This window comes from Eumetopias jubatus, unplaced genomic scaffold (assembly GCF_037043125.1).
Source record: "Eumetopias jubatus isolate StellerSeaLion01/CBP00866 unplaced genomic scaffold, mEumJub1_p1.0 scaffold_6, whole genome shotgun sequence".
Taxonomy (NCBI): domain Eukaryota; kingdom Metazoa; phylum Chordata; class Mammalia; order Carnivora; family Otariidae; genus Eumetopias; species Eumetopias jubatus.
The window spans coordinates 83,069,132-83,084,278 of record NW_028274812.1 but is presented as its reverse complement, the minus strand read 5'-3'; the positions used below and the strand labels follow the sequence as shown (position 1 = coordinate 83,084,278).

At 39.1% G+C, this 15,147-nt stretch overlaps 1 protein-coding gene across 4 annotated transcripts in view; it reads left to right on the top strand.

Moving 5' to 3' along the window:
- MTO1 (mitochondrial tRNA translation optimization 1) overlaps nucleotides 1–13,961 on the top strand; it is a 32,738-nt gene extending 18,777 nt beyond the window's left edge. For all 4 annotated transcript variants that reach the window (XM_028097784.2, XM_028097783.2, XM_028097782.2 and 1 more), the window contains 3 exons: nucleotides 5,056–5,174; nucleotides 9,098–9,258; nucleotides 10,200–13,961. In XM_028097784.2, the coding sequence (XP_027953585.1) occupies nucleotides 5,056–5,174; nucleotides 9,098–9,258; nucleotides 10,200–10,361 (442 nt within the window). In that variant the 3' untranslated portion in view covers nucleotides 10,362–13,961. The remainder of the gene's footprint in view (nucleotides 1–5,055; nucleotides 5,175–9,097; nucleotides 9,259–10,199) is intronic.
- The last annotated feature ends 1,186 nt before the right edge of the window (nucleotides 13,962–15,147 follow it).

Genomic DNA, 15,147 nt, shown 5'->3' with positions numbered 1-15,147 from the left:
TTTAGAGGGTACAAACCAAGAAATACTGTTAATCTGCCTTCTTTTATAAGTATGGAGTAATTGGAAACCTCTTTTTTTTTTAACTTATTTATTTTAGGAAAAAAAAGAGGGTGTGTGTACATGTGAGGGGGGGAGGGGCAAAGGGAGAGAATCTTGAGCAGACTCTGCACTGAGTGTGGAGCCTGACACAGGGCTCAGTTTCACGATCCTGAGATCATGACCTGAGCTTAAATGAAGAGTAGGACGCCCAACCAGCTGAGACACCAAGACGCCCCAAAAACCGCTTTGATTAAACAGAGTATTTTAAATTCTGTGGACTTACTGGCAGAGTTCCTTGCTACATGTTAGGGGTTTTTTTTGTCCTTGCTTTTGTCATTCTGGTTAAATGGACTCTGAATCTAAAGGACATAAATATAGAGCTTTGCTTCATAGATATGTTCCTAAGGACCTTGCATAGTTCAAAATCTGCATATCTTACCACTCATTTTTCCTGTTTAAAAAAATGTAAGCTAATTCAGGTGGGGAGTTGCCCAGAAGGCATAAATCTTAAAATCATTGTAGCTTAGAAGCAAATATGGTGGCATTGATTTTGCACCTATGTCTCCAATATATTTTTCTTTTATATTTTTCCTTTTTTTATTTTTTATTTTTATTTTTATTTTTTTTAAAGATTTTATTTATTTATTTGACAGAGAGACACAGCGAGAGCAGGAACACAAGCAGGGGGAGTGGGAGTGGGAGAGGGAGAAGCAGGCCTCCCGCAGAGCGGGGAGCCCAATGCGGGACTCGATCCCAGGACCCTAGGATCATGACCTGAGCCGAAGGCAGATGCTTAACCTACTGAGCCACCCAGGCGCCCCCCCTTTTTTTTTTTAAAACCCTGTTTTCCTTGTGCAGGATTTTGTGGACTTAAAAGGTGTACCCATTTTAATGCTGCTTTTTATTATCTCTAATCTTCCAATGCTGTCTCCTTGACTAACAGCCTGGCATAATGAGTCCTTGTTCAACTTTCATCTCATCATGGTGTCTTATCATTTATAACTTCTATTCCCAAGTTTTCATTTTCACAGGAATTTCCCAAAGCACTGACACTGTTGTTAGAGGCTTTTAAGCAGGTTTTTAATTATAGTAACAGTAAGTGTTAAAGAACATGCATGGGGCACCTGGGTGGCTCAGTCATTAAGCGTCTGCCTTCAGCTCAGGTTATGATCGCAGGGTCCTGATATCGAGCCCCGCATCAGGCTCCCTGCTCGGCGGGAAGCCTGCTTCTCCCTTCCCCACTGCCCCTCCTTGTGTTCCTGCTCTCACTGTGTCTCTGTCAAATAAATAAATAAAATCTTAAAAAAAAAAAAGAACCTGCATAGTAGTCAGCCAAGCCAGGAAATCTTATTCACGGGAGTGACAGCCTGATTGACAAATGAGGACGGTGGATATATTTACCAGCTAAGTGGCACTGGGAGATGGCAGTAGTATATAGTTTATAATCCACTCAGTATTCCAGGTGTTTGTTTAAATTTAGGAAGGCTCACATTATTTCAGACTCTTTGCAAAGAATTTATATATTTCAAGTTTATATTAACTAGAATTTGCATTAAATGTAACTAATGTATATGAGGTAACATTGCCAGTGGGGTAATTGACTGTTTTTAACACAGTCTAAAAAGCTAATCTATGAATGAAAAGGCTAGCAGTTTTACATTTTTATCAAACTAATCCCAAGAGTGATTTTATTAAGGTGATTAAAAAAATAATAATTTAGCCAAATGCTTTTTTAAAAAATTCATGTATCTTTCCCTTTGGGAGAAACCAGGGTCCCAGTCGCCATATTTTATTTCAGCAGAATATTTAGTCTAGCATGCAGACTCCCTAAATGAATTCACTTTATCAATGCCTAGATATGTAAAGCTAGAAAGATAAAAAATTGGACAAAATACATTTATTGCATTTACTGTGTACATGCCAGGCTCTGTGCTAAGCACTCAGAAGTTGAACCAGACTTTGAACAGGCATTTTAACAGAAGAGATACATAAGTAACTGCATACACATTTCCTGTCAGGATTATAGGGAAATACACTAATGTGTTAGATTTTCTCTTGTGTTCTATTGAGGTGTGCTAACTTGTTCTCTCTGTGCCAGAGCTCTGAACTCTGAGACTTAGGCTTGATTCAAAGCAGGTCTTAAAAGTTTGGACCTGAGAACAGTTCCAAGGCTTGTAAATAAATTATTTTTAAAAAATGTTTAAGTTGGATGATCAAGGTCTTTTCTTTGAGGTTGTCACCATCGTGCTAGATTCCAAGATAACACTTTTTTTGGTTAGTCATTAGGTGTGTTCCAATATGTTCTGTAGTTTATTTCTTTTTAAGATTTTATTTATTTGAGAGAGAGAGAGTACACATACATGAGCCAGGGCAGGGGCAGAGAAGTAGACCCCCTGCTGAGCAGGGAGCCCAACATGAGACTCGATCCCAGGACCCTGGGATCATGACCTAAGCTGAAGGCAGACACTTAACCAACTGAGCCACCCAGGCACCCTGTTCTGTAGTTTAAAAGACAACCCAGCCATTTTCTTCTTGGCGCTTAAGGAAGGTTTCATTGTAGCTTGAGATGAGGCCTCTGTAATTAATTAGTTGACCTAATTTGTCTCTTGAATCACAGCAAAACTTACCAGAATTTCTGGACATTCCTAGAGCAGGTGGTCTGAGGAAGAAATGAGTCAAGCATCCTCAAAGGGTGATAATGCATGACTGGTAATTAACAGTAAAGAAGGTTGGTTGGGAGGTCTGGGAAGACTTGGCAACCCTGGATGGACAGATCTGGCTTTCTGTTGACTTGATAATTAATTTAATTGATTTTGGGTGGACAGAATTTATCAAAAACATCTGTTAGAGAGAAAGATCAAAATTAGTAAATAGAAGTAAAATGAATTAAGGCAGTAAATATGGGGAAATTATACAGATCAGTGAGTCTTGTGAGAACCAAACAAAATGAGAAGGAAACTGCAGGATATTTCCCAGTCTTGGGACCACAGGAATGAGGTGAGCCAAGGGCAGTACCATAGTTCAACTAAGTAGACCAAGGTCTTGACAACAATGGAACTCATTATGTACCACTTTTAGTTACCCTGGCAATACCTTCCGCCCCCCGTTAATTTTATTATATTATGTTAATCACCATACATTACATCATTAGTTTTTGATGTAGTGTTCCATGATTTATTGTTCGTGTATAACACCCAGTGCTCCATTCAGTACATGCCCTCTTTAATACCCATCACCAGGCTGACCCATCCCCCCACCCCCCTCCCCTCTAGAGCCCTCAGTCTGTTTCTCAGAGTCCATAGTCTCTCATGGTTCGTCTCCCCCACCAATTTCCCCCCTTCATTTCACCCTTCCTACTATCTTTTTTTTTTTAACATATAATGTATTATTTGTTTCAGAGGTACAGGTCTGTGATTCAGCAGTCTTACACAATTCACAGTGCTCACCATATGTCTGTCACCCAGCCACCCCATCCCTCCCACCCCCCACCACTCCAGCAACCCTCAGTTTGTTTCCTGAGATTAAGAATTCCTCATATCAGTGAGGTCATATGATACATGTCTTTCTCTGATTGACTTATTTCACTCAGCATAACACCCTCCACTTCCATCCACATCGTTGCAAATGGCAAGGTTTCATTCCTTTTGATGGCTGCATAATATTCCATTGTATATATATACCACCTCTTCTTTATCCATTCATCTGTCGATGGACATCTTGGCTCTTTCCATAGTTTGGCTATTGTAGACATTGCTGCTATAAACATCGGGGTGCACATACCCCTTCTGATCACTACATTTGTATCTTTGTGGTAAATGCCCAATAGTGCAATTGCTGGGTCGTAAGGCAGCTCTATTTTCAACTTTTTGAGGAAGCTCCATACTGTTTTCCAGAGTGGTTGTACCAGCTTGCATATCCACCAACAGTGTAGGAAGGTTCTCCTTTTAAATAAATTATAACCAAAAAAGTCACATGTAAATGATGTCAGTAATAATTAACAGAGAAACAATTGGTGTGGTTCACTTCACCTTAGGGAAGGATTAGGGGGTGAGGATGACTGATAACAAGAAGGAATCTGAGATCAGTATGAAAGGGATTAAACTGGCCAAAGGAGCACCAGAACTTCTGGAGATGAAACATACCTGAAGTTTCTCTCTAGTTGGATCTTAACAGGTGTCAATGAGTCAGTCAAGTTACTGCAAATCTCATCTAATCTACCTGTCAGCATTTATACTCAGGCATGTTCTTTTGGTGAGCCATGTAAGTTGCCTGGGAATTTTAGCAGTTGTCTCTATTAGCTGCATGTATTGATTGCTCTCCTCTCCCCTTGCCTTGGCTCAGGAGGCCTTAGCCTAACCAGAGTAGTGGAAGTAGAACTGAGAATTAGCTCCCTAAAGTTCCCAATCAGTAAAAACTGAAATGGAGATTATACTAAATTAGAAAATATCTGACTGGAAGAATACATAGGAACCCTTGACCATCATTTTCATCAGTTTGTTTTGCAGAGCCTTAAAACATACAGGGAGGGGCCTCTTGTTCTTACTAGGGGAGTTCTGCAAAAGCAAGAAAGAGATCTTCAGGTGGTTTTGAGCATGCAAGAGGATGACTCCTTCACAGGACATGGGGCTTAACATGATTTAGATGTAAATTCTTAGGGAATTCAAACCCTTGTTATCAGAGGATATTTTGTCCTTACAAGAAAGGGAGGACAAAAGGATTATAGTAATGCAACCTTTACCAACAACTTATTTCTCATAATAAAGGAGAGGAGTTGGGGAGAATTACAAACTAGTCTTATTGAGGTTCTCCTGTGTTGCAAATCTACTGCATTTGCTGACTGTGCTTGGAAAGAATTAGGAGTTTATCTTTTTTGATATTAGTATTAATTCTGAGATTTGGCATTATTTCCAAGGAATCTTCTTCTTAATGTGGCTTATATAATATAGACCCCTACATCTTGTTTTGGGTTTGTTTTATTTTTACCCCTATGCTAATGAAACTTTTGTATATTTGCAGAGCTCTAGATGTTCTGAAGTACGAAGAAGTTGACATGAAGTTGTTAGCCAAGGCTATTCCAGAGCCCTTGAAGAAGTACATTGAATGTAGAGAGCTAGCTGAAAGACTGAAAATAGAAGGTAGAAAATAATTTTTTACTTACATGCCTATACATTCTCTTTTCCATTTGTGCAAATTATGAATGGATAGCAGATTCATTGAGAACGAGCTCTATGTTAAGAGGAGCTATTATTACCATAGAACCAGCATAGTCTTAGGCTCTGTGCTATTCAGAGTGGGGTTCTGTGCTATTCAGAGTGGGGTTCCCAGGCTAGCAACATTGCAACACATGGGGGCTTGTTAGGATTACAGAATTTCACAGTCTCCCTCAAACCCACTGAATAAGCATCTGCATTTTAACAAGATCCCTAGGTAATTTGTGAGCATATTTCCAGTTTTGGGAAATGCTATAAGGTTTATCAAAAATAACCCCCCAAAACCAAAAAAACACAAAACTTTTTTTCCTTAAACTTTCTTTTACATTTTCCTCATCCAGTGTTCTAACGATGAGAAAAATAATACTGTCTTTGGCTTTAACAATGTACCAGAATAGGGGCACCTGGGTGGCTCAGTCTGTTGAGCATCTGACTCTTGTTTTCAGCTCAGGTCATGATCTCAGGGTCGTGAGATCAACCCGTGTCAGGCTCTGCACTCAGCGCAGAGTCTGCTTCAGATTCTTTCTCCCTCTCCCTCTTCCTCCAACTCTAATAAATAAAATCTTAAAAAACAGAAACAACAAAAAAAAACAATATACCAGAACACTCTACCATTAAAATACTTACTTTGCATCAGGCAAATCTGAGCCTGCCCCTGGTATATTATAACACATATCGTGCTCTAATACTCTCGGTCAGTGTACTGAGCATCAAAGCTACAGATGACTTTGTAGTTGTAGTCTATTTTTTTTAAGTTTTTCATTATTAAAAATTTCACACATAAAAAGGATAATATCAGCTTCTGCATTTTGATAGATGTTTTTTCCTGGAGTGGCAAATTATGTAGAGGAAAAGACAGGGAACATAAAGAGCTAGGGAGAAGGGTAGGAAAAGTTGGATAATGATGTATTGTTCAAATAGAAAAGGACTTTAAATTCCTTAGAGACCAGCCAAGGTTGTAAGAATGCTGCATTCCTTCCAGCAATGGCATTTTCTTTCAGTTCCAGAGAGATCTATCACTTTGCTATCCTTTGGCTATACATACAGGGTGACCCAAGTGCTACCTATCACCCACCATGCAAGTTAACAGAAGTCTAGCACCAAAGGGAAACTCAACAAAACTTGAGAATCATCATTCCAAATGACCAGACACTATACTTATACTAATGTATAAGAAATAATGTTGACAGGGATGCCTGGGTTGTTCAGTCAGTTAAGTGTCTACCTTTGGCTCAGGTCATGATCCCAGGGTCCTGGGATCAAGTCCCTCATCGGGCTCCTTGCTCAGCATGGAGCCCGCTACTCCCTCTGCCTGCCGCTCCCCCTGCTTGTGCTCTCTCTCTGACAAATAAAATCTTAAAAAAAAAAATGTTGACCTTTTATTTCAACATCATAATTTCTCTATTAAGTAAAAATTACTTATTGAACATTCAGGCTGTTATCACCTGGGTACAGGTGATTAAATTCTATATTTCATTTATTTATTTTTTAAAGTTTATTTAAGTAATCTCACACACAGTGTGGGGCTCCACTCACAACCCTGAGATCAAGAGTCACAGGCTTTTCTGACTGAGGCAGCCAGGCGCCCCTAAATTCTATATTTTAAACTTGGTTTGCAGTTTTACTTTGTTCCATAAATCACCAGATTTGAGATAGAATAATCCAGAATTTAACTTGTTCATAGAAAACCCTGACTTCAGCCACAGAGTAGCTACTATTTTCCCTTGTATTTTAAAGACTCTGGCATATATAAAGACTCTAGTCGGCTTAAAAGAAACATTAGGTTAAAATATATCAGTGATTCTCAAATCACTACATGGACCCCCTCCCCACCAGATAGCAAATTTCTTCAGATTCTTCTTTGTATTCTCTCTCAGGTTTTGTTATATATATATTTGGAAGTTTAAATAAATATACCTTTAAATATATATTGTCTCATTTATATTCCCTGATCCCCTATGGGGTCTATTTATGAGTCATACAATTATATTACAGTTTTTTGTGCTAATTTGTCATATTATAATTTGTATTAAGCCCTTTACATGCAGTATTTTGTTTAGTATTTAGAATTGTTCTGTGAAGGGTAGGTATTAACATTATTGTCTTAATTTTACATTAAGTGGTAACTTGCCCAAGATCACACAATTGGTGAGTGGCAGAGCTGGAATGTGAACCTAGCTTGTCTAACTGTGAGGCCTGTGCACTTCACAACTTTTTGTTGCCATAAAGACCATCAGAAGTCATCTGAGTCAGCCCTTACAATTTCTGGATTGGCTGACTGGATGGCTCAGTCAGTCAAGTGTCCGTCTCTTGGTTTCAGCTCAGGTCTCGATCTCAAGGTTGTGAGTTCAGCCCACATTGGGCTCCATGCTGGGTGTGGAGCCTACTTACAAAACAAAACAAAACAAAAAAGTAAAAAGAAGCTAAGGCCCAGAATGATAATGACCTGTAATTCAAATTTGAGCTGAGATTTTCTGCTAGTCAAGTAACAGAAGCAAATATTACCAAAACCTTGAGGGGAGACTGGCTTTCTTGAACAGAATACAGTAACCACCTCAATTTAGATTTTAAAACAGGTTTTAAGTTTTTTTTTTTTAAGATTTTTATTTATTTATTGAGAGAGAGAGAGCATGAGAGGGAGGAAGGTCAGAGGGAGAAGCAGACTCCCTGCTGAGCAGGGAGCCTGATGCGGGACTCGATCCTGGGACTCCAGGATCATGACCTGAACCAAAGGCAGTTGCTCAACCAGCTGAGCCACCCAGGCACCCAAACAGGTTTTAAGTTTATTTTTCTAAGAACAGAATGCTATACAAAATAATTGCTAAATTATCCTAACTTCACTTCTGAATAAAACCTTAAATTATGTATTACATCTAAAAATCTCTACTTTTAAAAATTATAGCTTTAGGGGTGCCTGGGTGGCTCAGTCGTTAGGCGTCTGCCTTCGGCTCAGGTCATGATCCCAGGGTCCTGGGATCGAGCTCTGCATCGGGCTCCCTGCTCTGCAGGAAGCCTGCTTCTCCCTCTCCCACTCCCCCTGCTTGTGTTCCCTCTCTCGCTGTCTCTCTCTCTGTCAAATAAAATCTTTTAAAAAGATTTTAAAAATAAATGAATAAATAAAAACTATAGCTTTATATGGACATAATTCTGAAAACCATTTTCTTAAAGAAACAGCTGATCTTTAGGACCTAACATTCAAAACCACAGCCTATTGAGGGTTTGCACTGAGAGGGAAAATTTGCACTGAGAGGAAAAGCAGTATCTTAAGTTTCCAGAATTTTAAACTTCTGAGTATCTCTACATCCAACGTGGGGCTTGAACTCACAACCCTGAGATCAAGAATCACATGCTCTACTGACTGATCCAGAAAGGAGCCCCTTAATTTTCCAGATTTTTTTTCTTAAAGATTTTATTTACTTGACAGAGAGGGAGAGTGGGAGAGCACAAGCACTGGGGAGCGGCAGGGGAAGAAGCAGGCTCCCCACCGAGCAGGGACCCCGACTTGGAGCTTGATCCCAGGACCCTGGGATCATGACCTGAGCCGAAGGCAGACACTTAGCCAACTGAACCACCCAGGTGCCCCAATTTTCCAGATTTTTGAAATGAAAAGGACATGCAGTAAACTATCAAACAGAATGCTATAGTTGGTATGCAAGATACTCCCTCTCTCATTTAGCCTCAATTTCCTCATCTACAAAAGGGAACACTTAACCCCATTTATCTCCTAGTGTTAGGAAAAGTGTTGAATGACATAATATATACAAAAGTTTTTTGTAAATTGTAAAAAGTTATAAAAACACAAGTAAATATACTCTGAGTGTCATAACATAATTAATTCTGTTCACCAGCCACTTATGAATCAGTGTTGTTCTATCAGCAACAACAAATAAACGAAGTTCAGCAAGATGAAGCACTCCAACTGCCAAAAGACCTAGATTATTTAACCCTCAGAGATGTGTCTTTGTCTTATGAAGTTCGAGAGAAGCTACATTTCAGTCGCCCAGAAACGGTAAGAAACCAGGCAGTGGAGCAGGTTATAAAGACCTGGTGCTTTAATTTTTTAAACCTGGATTTACAGCAGCCACATAATTAATGTTTTAGTTCATCATAAAAAATCTAACCTCTTATTTTCATAATTATATCTCTGTATGACAGATGTTGGTTTGTTTTTGAGAGACAAAAAAACTTAGTCTAAATAAGTAACTAGAAGAATTGAGTTGATTAAAATTACTTTCTAGTCCCAGTGCAAACTAGTATAATGCATGACATAAAAGAAAGCACATTAGGTTAATACATGTGAGTGGTTTTCAAATCACCACTTGGTTCCCTCCCTAGGAGTTCCATAGTGTTGGCTTAGAAGCTACTAGGAGGAAGAGGGGAGCCAAAAAAAAGGTCCCTCACCCCATGCTTCTGTCTCAGTGTGTGTATATGTGTGTCTGTAAATGTCTGTAAACAAATTAAAAATTTTATTATATGGTATATAGTATTGGACTTTAATAAGAAATATTTAAAGATAATAGGCTATATTTATCCATTCTGAGATGCCCATTTAACATTTCTGCAACTGAGTTGTATCTTAAAAATGGATGATGGTGTATCATAGTAATGGACAATGGCTTTTTTTAGTGGTGATTCATATAATAAAAGGCATTTAACAAAAATATAACCTGGAAAATTTTTTGAAAAAAATTATTTTTAAAGGGAAGAGTGATTCGGTCAATATAACATGACCTTTGACAAGTTGCTTTAACTTCTGTGAGGCTCATTTTCCCTAATTTGTAAAATGAAGGTATTAATAGTAATCACATTCCCTTTATCTACTTTATAGTTATTTTGAAGATACATTAAGTTCTGAAAATATTTTATAAACTATAATATACAGATTATTAACAAAATAGATTTGATTTGATTTGATATAGCTCACTTATGTTTTATGGTTTTAATTCTTAGATTGGGGCTGCTAGTCGTATACCTGGAGTGACACCTGCTGCCATCATCAATCTGCTTCGATTTGTGAAGACCACTCAGCAAAGACAGATGGCTATGAATGCATTGCCCAAAACTGATCAGTCCTTATGTGATACAGAAAGCCTTGAAGAGAGACAGTTATAGCTTTATATTCATAGAAGACTTTTAAGTAGTACAAGAGTATAGATAGGGTATAAGTATTTATATTTAGCACCTATTAAAATAATAAAATAAACTTACTAGATTATTACGATTTGTCACTAATTTATGAAGAGGGCAGAGATTATAACCGTGCTTTTTTATGTATCTGAAAAAAGTTATAAAGTTTTCATTTATACTTTCTCTTAGGTGCTCTAATACAGTGAGCCTATTAATATAACTGCAGTGTTCATCAGGGAGATAATAGTGGACCCACAACTAAACCTGAAGAAAAATCTCAGCTTGCAGATTTGCCTACTTATAAGGACCTTGTCCATTAAATGTTACCAAAGTGAAAGTCTTTTTTTTTTTTAAAGATTTTATTTATTTATCTGACAGAGAGACACAGCGAGAGGGAACACAAGCAGGGGGAGTGGGAGAGGGAGAAGCAGGCTTCCCGCAGAGCAGGGAGCCCGACATGGGGCTTGATCCCAGGACCCTGGGATCATGACCTGAGCCGAAGGCAGATGCTTAACAACTGAGCCACCCAGGTGCCTCCAAAGTGAAAGTCTTATGTTCAAACCTGTTTTGAAAGTTAGTAGTCTTTTGCTTGGTTAATGAGGCAATTTCAAAGCCCTCAAATCCTTAGGGCTACAAATTTTAAACTATAGAAAATCACATAGAATCATTAGGCTGATTTCCAGCATTGGAATATAATATGTAGGGTGAAAGTTAACTTTTGAGATTCCTATACTTCTGCAGGAAATCCTCACCAGTCATTTTTTTTTCTCACCAGTAATTATCTTTGAACATTAATGAAAACCCTGTAAAATAGAAAGGTTGGAAATGATATTTTCCTATGATCCACAATATAGAAAATTTTTTGGCAACCTAGTTAAGGGAGAATAAAGGTAAATTTTGTATCATACAATATTTTCTTGCAAAACTGTTATGGCCATGATTTCTAAGCAATAAAGACAAATCCATAGTAACTGGTGACTAGTGTTTCCCTGTTTTTAAGTCAGAAGTGACAAAAAAAACTGAAATGCTGCTGGCTCTCCTCTTCCTCTTCAGTACTTCGATTCTATGTTGTCATGAAGTTTAGGGTGGGGTGACCACCTGGGTCCTTTGGCTGACTGGTTCACCTTAACCTTTCTGTATAGACTAGAGGATGAATACAGACAAGTGGGCCAGAGAGCCTTCCTTGTTCCTGGAAATGCCAACTCGGATCTCTGGTATCATTAAGGAGTAGTTCCCATATCAGCTTCAGGCCAAAGCAGATACTTAAGACCATACCAAGGGCCCTGAAGTCACTCTGGGAACAGATCTATGTGTTAAGCCTGATTATGGGTCAGAGGCAGCCAAAAAGCTCGTTGCTATAATCAGATATGACTACTTGGATGTAGCTCAGTTTTCATGGATTTGTTTCATCTAATTTTAGTCTTTCCATTAAAGTAGTATCAGTAGCAAGTAAAAAGTATTTGTAATGCTGGATCATTTAGCAATGATGAATTCTTTTTGATACTTGATTTAGTAATTTCAAAAAGTAACTTTTACTTTAGTTATGGCTGTTCCTAGACAGAATTCTTACTACAGAGGCAATATTGGTTACATACTATAGTACATTTTTAAAAGGCCATTTTGCACTACCTGTTTAGCACCAGAAGGGAAATCACTGTTTTAAAACTTTTTTCTGGTTAGGGGACACCTGGGTGGCTCAGTCAGTTAAGTGTCTGCCTAGCATCCTGGGATCGAGTCCTACATCAGGCTTTTTGCTCAGGGAGCCTGCTTCTCCTGTCTGCTGCTCACCCTGCTTGTGCTCTCTCTCTGACAAATAAATAAATAAAATAAAATAAAAAAAAACTTTTTCTGGTTAAACACAAGAGTAAAAGCAGTGGTGCTTTTGGGGTGCTTAATGATTGAAATTTATCTTGAGGAAGTATAAAGTTTTTAAATGCTTTGGAAAGTTCTTGATGGCTGTAATTTGGGCCTAGGTGACAGTATACATATTAAGAAATTTAAGTTTTATAATGTGATTCCAGTATAATAGTAACTGACTCACTAAAAAATGATGGAAAACATTTGTTTTAGGTTCTGCCTTTTGGTTTAGGATCTTTAAATCTATAATTTAAAATGTGTTAAACTTTTACAAAATTACCTTGCTTAAAAAGAGTGTTCCAAAACAGCTTGCTTACCTTTTCATGCTGCTGGCCAGAATGCTATAGACCATCATGCTCTAGGGAAAAATCAGTTAAAAATGTACTTCATAGAAATCTCCCCCAATGGGGTGCCTGGGTGGCTCAGTCAGTTAAGTGTCTATCTTCAGCTCAGGTCATGATCTCAGGGTTCTGGGATCGAGCCCTGCGTCAGGCTCCCTGCTGAATAGGGAGTCTGCTTCTCCCTCTCGCTCTATCCCTCCCCACCAACCCTGCTTGTGCTCTAAAAAAAAATCTCCCCCAACAATGACAATAGTCAGCCTCCAACAGAAGTTGGCCACACTTGTGATTTCCTCTACCCACCACAGACCACACTGCCTGGCAGTTAGAAAAGCCCAGGTACTAAAGTTCATTTCAGGGCACCTGGGTGGCTCAGTTGGTTAAGCGACTGCCTTCGGCTCAGGTCATGATCCTGGAGTCCCGGGATCAAGTCCCGCATCGGGCTCCCTGCTCAGCAGGGAGTCTGCTTCTCCCTCTGACCCTCTTCCCTCTCGTGCTGTCTCTCATTCTCTCTCTCTCAAATAAATAAATAAAATCTTAAAAATAAATAAATAAATAAATAAAAATAAAAATACTATTCTGACACTTGTTTCAGTACTTAACATACAAATTATATTTTACCAATTTTAGGACTTATTTTTTTCCTTTTATCATCTCTAAATTGTTGTATGTTCTATAGTCAATAGAATCTTAAAAATTGGCAGCATTTGGGGCGCCTGGGTGGCTCAGTCATAAACTGTCTGCCTTCGGCTCAGGTCGTGATCCCAGGGTCCTGGGATTGAGCCCTGCATCAGGCTACCTGCTCGGCGGGATACCTGCTTCTCCTTCTCCCACTCCCCCTGCTTGTGTTCCCTCTCTCACTGTGTCTCTGTCAAATAAATAAAATCTTAAAAAAAAAAAATTGGCAGCATTTGTGACTTCCAACTGAAAACACCTTAGATGCAATGAAATACTGTGTTACACTGTGTTGCAATAGAAAATGTATTTCTTACTATGGATCCTAGTCAAAAATGTTTGAAAAAGACCAGTCTGTTTGAATAATAGCACTACTCCCTACTGGGAAAGTCCCAATATATTAGGATTTTTAAGATTTTATTTATTCATTTGAGGGAGAGAGGGAGAAAGAACGTGTGTACACAAGCAAGGAGAGAGGTAGAGAGAGAGGGAGAAGCAGACTCCCTGCTGAACTGGGAGCCCAATATGGGGCTCATTCCCAGGATCTGGAGATTATGACCTGAGATAAAGGCAGACGCTCAACCATCTGAGCCACCCAGGCACCCCTATATTAGGATTCTTTAACATGTGTGTATTTCTCAATGTAGGAAAAACTTATCTGTCCCTATGCTATAGCATGGCTAGGTGATGTGATTAAAGTATAATTGCAAGTTGCTGTTGGGCATGGATCTCAGCTATTCTGACTTCACAATATCTTTCTGCCACTTTCAGTGACTTTTTTTCCTCCTAAGGACCAGAAGTCCTTCACTAGATGAAAGTTTCTCCAGCTCTCCTAAACAATCTCCTTCTCGGGGCTTAACCTTCAAGTCCCTCCCACTCCCACACTTTGTAGCCTATCTCATGCTAAGCATTTATGGAGTTGCCATGCTTAATGAACCATTACAGCACTCAATCTAAGCATTATCTCAGAGTTTAGAGGCTATAGGGGAATTTAGAATGTGATTTTCACTCTGAACAGCACTCTCTGCAGATTTAAAATACTCTTCATGTACTTGAAGACAATAATACTTTTTTAGTGTTTGCTAGGCTAAACAACTACTTTTCAAATCCAGTGCCTCATAATTCAAATTTAGTCTTTATGTTGGTTGCTCTTTGAATTCTTTCAGAGTTGGTCTACACTATTTAAAACACAACAATCAAAATTTAAAACAACATGTTAAGAAACATAAAAAATGGACTGTGTAGGGGCACCTGGGTGGCTCAGTCATTGGGTGTCTGCCTTTGGCTCAGGTCATGATCCCAGGGTCCTGGGATCAAGCCCAGCATCGGGCTCTCTGCTCCGCGGGAAGCTTACTTCTCCCTCTCCCGCTCCTCCTGCTTGTGTTCCCTCTCTGTCTCTGTCAAATAAAATCTTAAGGAAAAAAAAGGACTATCTAAACTTAAAAGGAAACATTCCAGACTGTATGTAAGACAACACCAGCATACATGCCATGTTTCAAGCCATGAAAAGGAAACTTACTGAATTTTCTGTATTTCCAACTTCACAGAACCTAAAGGTGGGAGGGAGGGCAGTTTAACAAACTTCAGAGACAGATATGAGAGCTTTGAAGAAAACTATTCACCAACAGTCACATAAAATATGAGAAACTGAGTTCCAAGAGATGCATTCTCTAACGTCAGTATAAGATTTAGCTACAGGGGTGCCTGTGTGGCTCAATCAGTTGAGTCCGACTCTTGGGATGCCTGGGTGGCTCAGTTGGTTAAGCGTCTGCTTTCAGCTCAGGTCATGATCCCAGGCTACTGGGATCGAGTTCCACATTGGGCTCCCTGCTCAGCAGGGACCCTGCTTCTCCTCTGCCTCTGCCTCTCTCTCTGTCTCTCGTGAATAAATAAAATCTTTA